Here is a 9,915-nt window from a genome sequence, read left to right on the forward strand (position 1 = left end):
GAGAGATTTTGCCTCACTCTGCGTGTTCTACCGCTTATACAACGGATTGTGCTCAGAGGAATTATTCAATATGATGCCTACGGCCACTTTCTATCATCGTACGGCTCGCCATCGGCAGGGAGTTCACCCTCATACCTTACAGCCTAAATGGTCGCGTACAACGCGGTTTCAGAGATGCTTTCTCCCACGAACACTCAGGTTATGGAATGAGCTCCCTGCCGAGGTTTTCCCGAGAGACTACAGCATGGAATTCTTCAAAAGGGGGGTAAAGAGGTTTCTTCAGGGTCGGCAACGCGCACGTAATACCTCTGGTATTGCAGGCGTTCATAGGCTACGGTAACCGCTTACCATCAGGTGGGCCGTATGCTTGTTTGCCACCTCAGTGGTATAAAAAAAAAATTACATCATTAAACTTACATTACCATCATCAGTGGCGTGAATTTACAGAGTACAGAGGAATAACATCTGAGTCCTCAGGAATGGCAACCCATGGGGGGTATCATGGGCGAAACAGTATACTCTGTTATGTTCATGGTACTGCTGATGTTTATAGGTGACGGTTACCACTTTCCATCAGGTGGGCCGTCAGCTTGTTTGCCATTCTAAGTTGTATAAAAAAAAACAGTACTCAAAGTAGGTCAGACCTATATCTTGGAGGCTAGGAGCTCTGTATCCTAATATTTGTACGCTTTCAAGATATACTTAATAGCAAAAAACCACAGAGTACCTGTTGCTATTGTTAATATGAAGGAAAAATAAAATTTAAAACATTATTTTTTGCTTCATGTCACACACTCATCCTTGCTGAAACTGCTATAATATGCATTTTCATTTTAACCGACTTCACAAAGAAAACAAGGTTTTTTTTATGTTTGTTCGCAAATAACTTCGTCGTTTATGAACCGATTTTAATGATTACTTTTTATTTTTGGAAAGAATCTAGTTAATTTTGCAGTTTATTATAATTTTTAATAATTTTTTTGGGTGTTGTCGTATATATTGTACAACAACTCTTTTTCTTTCTACTTTTTTTAAATTACAGACTTACAAAAGTTGCAGACAGTTCCCTGAGACAAGATCTGACTAAGTGGATATAGACATCGATGTCCTAAAAGTACCTCACTAAGATACACTACCTAATGTTTCATATAGACTGCCGGTTCAGTACCGTGCATTGTTCGAACCACCAACACGGAACTGGCAGTGTAATTTTAATTAATAAGTTTACGGAGTATCTTGAAGCAGTGACAGCTTGAAGGATGCCTCAGCAAGTTTTAATGAGTGTCTCATTTAGTTACAACCTCGTTGGATATTTTTGTTGAGTATACTTCTAGAATTGAATCATATGTTTATTATTTTGTATACAGAAAGTAAAGTTAAAAAAATATTTATTTTATTTTGATTAAAAAAAAAAAGTATGCAGTGGTTTTTGAATTAAATGCAAGACATTTTTTTACTGTTATTATGAGACAAGCTAAATGATAAAAAATACTCACGAAGTATTGGGTCGTTTGTGGCTTTAAAAAGACGCCATTCTTTTGTCAATTTACAGTCGCAACCAAAGAATCATGTCTTTGTTTATTTATATTAGGTTTGCAAAAATTACTAATATGCCATGTGGTCCCGACATAGAATGGGCCACCCTTTCCTTTCCCGTAGGTGTTGTAAGGTGGTCGATAGATAGAGAGCAGCAGCGACCCTTACCAAGCGTGGCAACTACTGACATAACCACGATTAGGATGGAGGTCATTCAATATTAAATAATTAACAACTGATAATAATAATAACAATATATTTTTATTTTTAAAATATCACAATTAACATGGAAAGGTTTTGCTGGAAGAAATCTCTTATTAGAGATAAGCTCGCCTTTGTACATTATATTTATAATGAATTGTGATTAACAGTATGTTTTGTGTACAATAAAGAATATAAAAAATTACTAAAGAGTAACGTTCATGATACCCCCATGCATTGGCATTCCTGAGGACTCAGGTGTTATTCCTCTGTACACTGTAAATTCACGCCATATCCCACCCTTCAAACCGAAACACAGCCATGCAAACACAACTGCTTCACTGTAGAAACACGAACAGGACAGAAGTGCCCAAGCAAACGACTTTTGTACAGTCTCCCTCTGGTGATACCTGACAGGGTGTATTTATTACTTACATTACTAACAATCCCTTTCCCCCTGGTATATCCGTTGTCTTTGTAAATAAGCAGAGCACACATACACAAACCTACGACACAATACAATTACGTGGTTGACGAATTGAAATTTCCTGTACTCGGGGCAATCCCGGTACACATTCAGTGAATCCTAAACGTTAAAGGAAACGTAGCGATCTTTCCTGTAATATCTAGTATTTACCTATGTTAGCTGAACTTAAACCAGAAATTTTTGAACATCTCTGTAAATTATTGATGCCCATTAATTCTTCTCTTTCCGCGTCTAGGGAAGGTAGATAAAGTTTTGTTTGAGAAATCAGTTCAGGGTACGATAGGACTGATACACCTGAAGAAGGTAAAAGCCCTTAAAATAATATAAAAAAAAAAAACTAGTATTTACAGCGGCACAACACATTTATTATTTGGAGGGGGAAGGGATTGTTAGTAATCGATTTATTGATTGATTGGTCGATCAATTTATTTATTTACTTACTTACCTATTTACTTACTTCTTTACTTACTTATTTATTTACCTATTTACTTTACTATTTACTTACCTATTTACTTAACTATTTACTTACCTATTTACTTAACTATTTACTTACCTATTAACATATTTATTTACTTACTTTTTTACTTCTTTATTTATTCTTTATTGACCACATTACAAAAAAATGTCTGGTACAAAATGCGGCTTAACACTAGATTGTAAATAATAAAGGGACTACCAGCCCCATTGCTAGTAATGTATGTCATAATGACCTTCTCGCAGTCAGAATTTATTCAATCAATATATCAATAAAACAAATAAATCAAATCTTTCCTCTTTCATCATCATCATCATTATTTCAGCCATTATCCGTCCACTGCTGGACATAAGCCTCCCCCATAGACCGCCATAAAGAACGGTCCTGAGCCACCCACATCCACTGACTCCCTGCAATGCATTTCAGGTCGTCACTCCATCTAGTGGGGGGGTTGTCCTACACTGCGTTTGCCCGTACGCGGTCACCACTCTTCTCCATCGGTTGTCGGTTCTTCGAGCTATGTGACCAGCCCATTGCTACTTTAGCTTTCTTATCCTTTCCATTTTATTATACATATATTTATTATGGCTCATCATAATCTCTAAAATGATTTATAGAGGTAAACATTTTAGATAAGGAATTATGAATATGTCCTTTTTTTATCTCAACTCAAGATGGCGGACACTATCAAACACGATAGTGAGTCAACCAAGTGCAAACAATTGGGCCGGGGTAAATACCCTGTTTATAAAATAATCATCTGTTGATGATGATTTTATTATTTCCTTGCAAATTCAGAACTGAATTCGGAAACACACATTTACATTACATATATGAGTATAATCGAATCACACACACTATTGTAATAGATTTTTGGTTGCGTCTCTGTGATTGCACTTCCAAAGGACCTACCACGAAATCTTTTCCAAAATTTCGTGGCCGAACGATACTCAAATTTGATATTAAAATAATATAATACATATTGTTTAAAAATATTAAAATATCGTTCCTTTGGACTTTTATGGTAGAATTCATATAACGAATAAAATGGAAGAGCCGATTTAGATATGAACAGACGCAATACCTACAGTCTATGTTTCATTATATCAGAATAAACAAGAATTAAAAAATGTTTCTGATTCAAACTGATTTCGAAATTTGAATTGATTTTATTTTTATTTTTTTTTATATTATATGTAGGTGGCCGTTATCAATATTATCAATGCGTTAAAAAGTATGACTACAGTATGACGCGCATAACAAATCTGTTCATAGTAAATTACTTGCCGACTTACTTTCACAACATGTCATTGACGCCACAGACAATGTAATAGTCAGTGTGTCAAGACGATATGACTAGCATAACAAATCCTTTCTATTATTACTTTTTTTATGTCTTATAAATTTATCACTATCGGCTAACTGACCTACTTTCATTCTCGCCTATCATCCCTCACTGGTACCCCGCCGGCGTATACCGTTAGCGCAGACGGGGTTACCATTCCATTATCATCCATTTAAAAAAAATACTGAAACGAGTATTGTACAAATTTGTGCTATTGTGGCACTGATATTTTTACACTGTAACGTGTCACAGAGTATTATGTGGTGTGACCGCATACGTATTCCGACATCACCTACGTCCAGCTGATCTCATAACCGACTGGTAATGAACGATACTCATTCAATTCGTTTAGTTGAAGGTAATCTGCCTACTCGTGCGATGTGTTTTTTGTTATTACAATGAGAGTAATTGGTTTATTGTTGTGTTTATTTGTTTCTGTTCACGGTTGGGGTCGCGGGGACTTAGAAAAATATGGTCCGTTCCAATTAGCGTTGCGTTCGAACCTAATTAAATGTAAGTTTATTTTTTTATTTTATTTTTGAAAAAAAAACTTTTATTTGTCATTATATTAAAAATAGATCACTGTTATTTTATTTTTTTAAAATAATTGTAATTTTTATATTATTTTTATATAAAAAAATTACCTTTAATTAAAAAATAGTCAATATCGAATTCTAATCAGTACCTACTAATTTTTATGGATTTTTGATTAATTGTCGTATCATTTTAATTAAACTTTATGTAATTTGAATGGGCGCTAAAAAAATACTATTCAAAAATTTTCAAATCCAAGTTTACTTGAATAAAATTGTCATTTTTTTTTATTTCCTTTGAAAGAAATTTTAAAACATAAACTAAAGTTAGGAGAAAATTATTAAAAGAATATTACGCATCGAATAAAAGAATAAAAAAGTGCTTCATTTGATTAGTTTCTTATATAAACGACCTTAATTTGACTATATTTTTTGCGCGTGCAATACGCCTAATATCAGGCATTGGTCAATTTAATTAGGATAAACAAATATCCATGGGTTACTTTAGACAATATCTGTATACCAAATTTAATACAAATCCGTCCAACCATTGAAGCTTGAGGGCCTACCATGAAATGTTTTCCGAAATTTCGGAGCCATACGAAACACAAATTTGATGTTAAAATTACATAATACATGCCGTTTGGAAATATTAAAAATGCTAAAATATTGTTCCTTTGGACTTTTATGATAGGATGTATCACGAACTAAATGTTAAATTCCATTTATTGATCCGATTTTGGTATAAACAAAAACACGAAATTAAGTCCGAAATTTCGGAATTACATTTCATGGTAGACCCGCTGATGGCAAATTGTTTTTTTAAAACAAAATTTATTTTCCTAAAAATAATATATTTTAATTATTTTTTAAAATTAAAAATAGTAAATATATTTTCATTTTTATTCAAATTAAAATAATTAATATTAGAAATGATATTTGAACATACTTTCCACCACACATACTATTCTTAGCTTATCTATTTGTATATATTGCATACAGAAAGATAAACTATACAAACATAGGCCATAATAACCGTTATCTAGTTAGCTATCAGCGACAATACAGAAAGGTGGGGGGAAGGAATTGTTAATAATGCGGACTACCAGTCCTTTTTCTAGCAATATACCCTGTCAGGTCGACCTCCACGTGGTCCCCTTTGGAGACCATCGTGCTGAATCCTAGATGTATTCATCACGATGGGCTAACTGACCTGCCTTTTCATTCTCATCTGTCATCCCTCACTGGTATACCATTAGCGCGGGCGGGCCATCCATTATTATCCACTAAAAAAATACAAAAAGGTGTTACTATTTCACAGCAAATCTTTTCATAAGTATAAAAACTTTCTTAATAATAATATTGGTTGAAATGGCTTTATTTCTTATTTTGAAACTCTTCTTCGTGTCCTGGTCTTAGAGTAACATACGATATATACGTAATCGTATGTTACTCTAAGTTACACGTATGTTAACGTATGTTATATCTTATACAGATATATACCTGGAATTTGATTTGCAAAAATTTTAATTACGACCTTAACTATCATTTAAAATAGAATTATCATTTTATTGTCGGAATTCTAATAATAAAATACATCAAAATTATAATAAGACTTCATGGTAGACCCCAAAGACTGATATAAACTAACCCACTATTTATATACATTTACTTTACCAGCTTCTTCGTTCCCGTGACAGAGATATGTATACTGATCTGGGATAAAAGTAGCCTTTATCCTTCTCTATCCTATATTGTACGTGTATACCAATATATATATATATATATATATATATATATATATATATATATATATATTGAATTGTGATTAAATAAAAAAAAACATTTGTTTGTTTACATCAATAATGTAGATATCTATAAATTATGAACAAATTTAGATTTATCTATGGTTTCAAAATAATAATATGTTTTATACGTTTCCATGTTTGTTTATGCATGACCAGGTGTTCAAATTTTACACCTGTGTAAAAATTTGTGTAAATTTTCGAAAACAATCGAAAACAATACATTACAATACTACTTTGACTTTTCCGGGTATCACTTAATCTATTAAAAATAATAATGTACAAAATTTTTACTTCCAGGTAATCACGACAGAACACTGAACCTAGACGTCAGTGGCATAGACGTTTACTTCTACGACTTCTCAAGAAACCATGTGGGGACTTACGCCATAGACAACGCTGCCCAAGGAATCCTCGCTACACCTGAACTGGACAAGGTCAAGAAATTCATTATCTTCGTCCCGGGATACAAGTCGAAGATCACAAAGAAAACTGAAGAGCAAGTTAGGAACACGTTTAGAAATTATCCCAATAGTTACTTGATCATTTTAGATCACTCCCAGTACACCAACGATAAGCAGGGTTACATCAAAAGCTACGAACGCTCCGTCCAGTATGTTTACTACATAGGGAAAGCGCTGGCTAACATGTTATCAGGGTTGAAAAAAGACGGGATATCTGCTAAGAACATGCATTGTATTGGTCACAGTTTGGGTAGCCAAATGCTCGGGCAGACGGGTGAAATCTTCACGAATCTGACTGGTGAGAAAATTTCCAGAATCACCGCTTTAGATCCCGCCGGACCATGTTTCTCCAACAGTCTAATCCAAGAACAAGTAAGATCAGGAGTGGCTGACTACGTAGAGGTATACCATTGTAATGCTGGTGGTTTAGGAACGACCAGCGTATTGGGAGATATTGATTTTTTTGTCAATAAAAAGGGCGCTGCGCAACCTAATTGTGGAACTCCATGGATCCCTGGTATATTTGACTCTTCGAAAGCAGCCAAATGTAACCATAGGATGTGTATTGACATGTATACAGCTACTGTTAATCACCCTGAGTGGTTCATAGCACATAAATGTGATACGTACAAGGATTATAAGAAAGGAGGCTGTTCTAGAAACGATGTTACTATGGCCGGCTTCTGGAACCCTGGTACCGCGAAAGGTGTTTACTACTTCTCCACTGAAGGGCATGATGTTAAACAATAGCTAATTTTAACTCGTCTTTAGAATATGCGCATTTTTTATACCACCAAGGTGGCAAGCAAGCATACGGCTCACCTGATGGTAAGCGGTTACCTAAAGAAACTTCTTTATGCCCTTTTTTAAGAACCCCATGTGTAGTCTCTTGGAAAAAAAACTCGGCAAGGCGTATATAGACAATAATGTGAATGGCCGAATATTTATTACATAATTTTTGTTAGCTATTAGTTAGGATGTAAAGATCTAGTACAAAATTGATATACATTGTTTACCTGTTTGTTTTTTAATTAATAGAATTACAATATAATTAACATTCAGACCTCTACCTCTTTAATATAATTAAGTTCTATTCAAGTTTTTTTTACTTTTTTGTTAAAAATGTAAGTAAAATTTGGCCATGGACTTAGTTGGCTCCCATGCTGCGACATACCATATAATGTAACTTAAGTCTAGCTTTTTTATTTTCTTTTTTTTTTTATAAAAAAATAAAAAATATTATTAATATTTCAATACCGGTCAAGTTAATCATGGTTCTATTAATCTTTGTAATATAGTCTTGTCGAAGGCTAGATCTTAGCTGTTTTGCTATATTGCATTTTATTTGTAACTTTGAAATCTTTTCCTCAGTTCCTTCAGTCATTAGTACAGGCATTTAATAAGAACTGTAATAGTTTTTGCGGGTATAAAGGTGTTTAAACTAAAAGCTAGTCTTCACTTAAAGTTCTTACTAGTGTGTATATTGACACGAAACTGTAACAACATCTACCAGAGAGAGACTTTGTACAAAAGTCGTTTGCTTAGGCACCTCAATCCTATTCGTGTTTCTACCGTGAAGCAGTTATGTTTGCATAGCTGTGTTTCGATTTGAAGGGCAAGATATGGCAGTGAGCTTACAGAGTACAGAGGAATAACACCTGAGTCCTTAGGAGTGGCAACACATGGGGAGTATCATGGGCGAAACAGTATACACTGTTATGTCCATGGTACTGCTCATGTCTATAGGTGACGGTTACCACTTTTCATCAGGTGGGGCGTCAGCTTGTTTGCCACTCAAAGATATAAAATAGAGGATTATATATGTTAAAAATAACACCTAGTTAAATAAAATACTACAATATCATGTAAATATTATTAATGTTAAGTTGTTGTTATTTGCTTACTATAAAACTTTTGTACGGGAATTGAACCAGTAACCGTCAAATTAAAAATCAAAATAAAATATATATCTATCTATTTATATATATTTACTTATATATATATTTTTATTTATACCTATCGGTCTTTATGATTGTAAAGACATTTTATTTATTTATTTTTAACTATAACATTTAAGTCGATTGGTACACATGTATGACTGTAACTACTAATGAATTGTCACTTTTCTCATATTGGGTTTGCTGGAAGAAATCTCTATTGGAGATAAGCTCACCCTTGTGCACTATTATATTTGTTTTTACATTTCAATAACCTTTTGTGTACAATAAAGAATAAAGAATTGCCTACTACCAAAGTCGTCAATCATATTAATAATGTGATATTTAACCAACTTCAAAAATAAATAGGTTCTTAACTCGGTTGTATTGTTTATGTTCGTTACCTTATAACTCTGTCAGTAGACAACCAATTTGAAAAATTGTTTTCTTTATCTGAAAGGATACACTTACAGATTGTTTCTACAGGAATTTTTTCAGTGATTTATTTTTTAAATCAACCTAACCGGTTTTCCCCACAATTGATGTCGATTTGTGGTAAACACAGTTATTAGTGATATTCACTTAACAATAAAACAATACAAGGAGTAATGTTAGGTTTTCCTGAGACTGCATTTTGTGACTGTTTCCTTACTGTTTTCCTCCATCTACGATTGTTATTAAAGAATACATATTTCCCTGTTATAATTGGTATTATTATTATATGAACTAGCCGCTTCTCCTGACTTTATCTGTGCCGACTCTTTCAACTAACATTTCTAATTTTTTATATAGTCAAACATTTTTTATATACTTGTCTCTTTCAAATCGTCTTATGGAAATGGTCATAGAATCCTATGAATTAATATTGTATATTAAACATATGCCATGTGATTCCGGCACTGTATGCCACCCTTACCTTTCCCGTGGATGTTGTAAGAGGTGCTTAAGGGATTTAATGCTCCATGGGATGGACAGCAGCGTCCCTCTTAAAACATCACAAAAGGCTAACTGCGGTTATTGGTAGTAACCACTGACAAAACCACCCTATAGGGGAGATCTGTGTTCAGCAATGGACAGGTAATGACTGACATGACGATGATGATGATTCAGACATTATTATATTTATTTATTT

General features: G+C 33.6%; 1 protein-coding gene across 1 annotated transcript; it reads left to right on the forward strand.

The window, feature by feature from the left end:
* Nucleotides 1–4,356: 4,356 nt before the first annotated feature.
* On the forward strand, nt 4,357–9,288 carry LOC113512196 (phospholipase A1 VesT1.02-like). The gene is made up of 2 exons (XM_026896000.3): nt 4,357–4,557; nt 6,683–9,288. The coding sequence occupies exons 1-2, from the start codon at nt 4,443–4,445 to the stop codon at nt 7,594–7,596; spliced, it is 1,029 nt and encodes a 342-aa protein (XP_026751801.2). The 5' UTR covers nt 4,357–4,442; the 3' UTR covers nt 7,597–9,288.
* Nucleotides 9,289–9,915: the final 627 nt, after the last annotated feature.

Source organism: Galleria mellonella, unplaced genomic scaffold, assembly GCF_026898425.1.
Source record: "Galleria mellonella isolate WM207_F2 unplaced genomic scaffold, CSIRO_AGI_GalMel_v1 utg116, whole genome shotgun sequence".
Classification (NCBI taxonomy): domain Eukaryota; kingdom Metazoa; phylum Arthropoda; class Insecta; order Lepidoptera; family Pyralidae; genus Galleria; species Galleria mellonella.

What these genes read in the sequence shown, in the direction of transcription:
- LOC113512196 (XM_026896000.3), top strand. Translation starts at nt 4,443, where the DNA reads ATGAGAGTAATTGGTTTATTGTTGTGTTTATTTGTTTCTGTTCACGGT. An exon ending in GCGTTCGAACCTAATTAAAT is followed by an intron (nt 4,558 to 6,682) that starts GTAAGTTTATTT and finishes TTTTACTTCCAG; the next exon opens with GTAATCACGACAGAACACTG.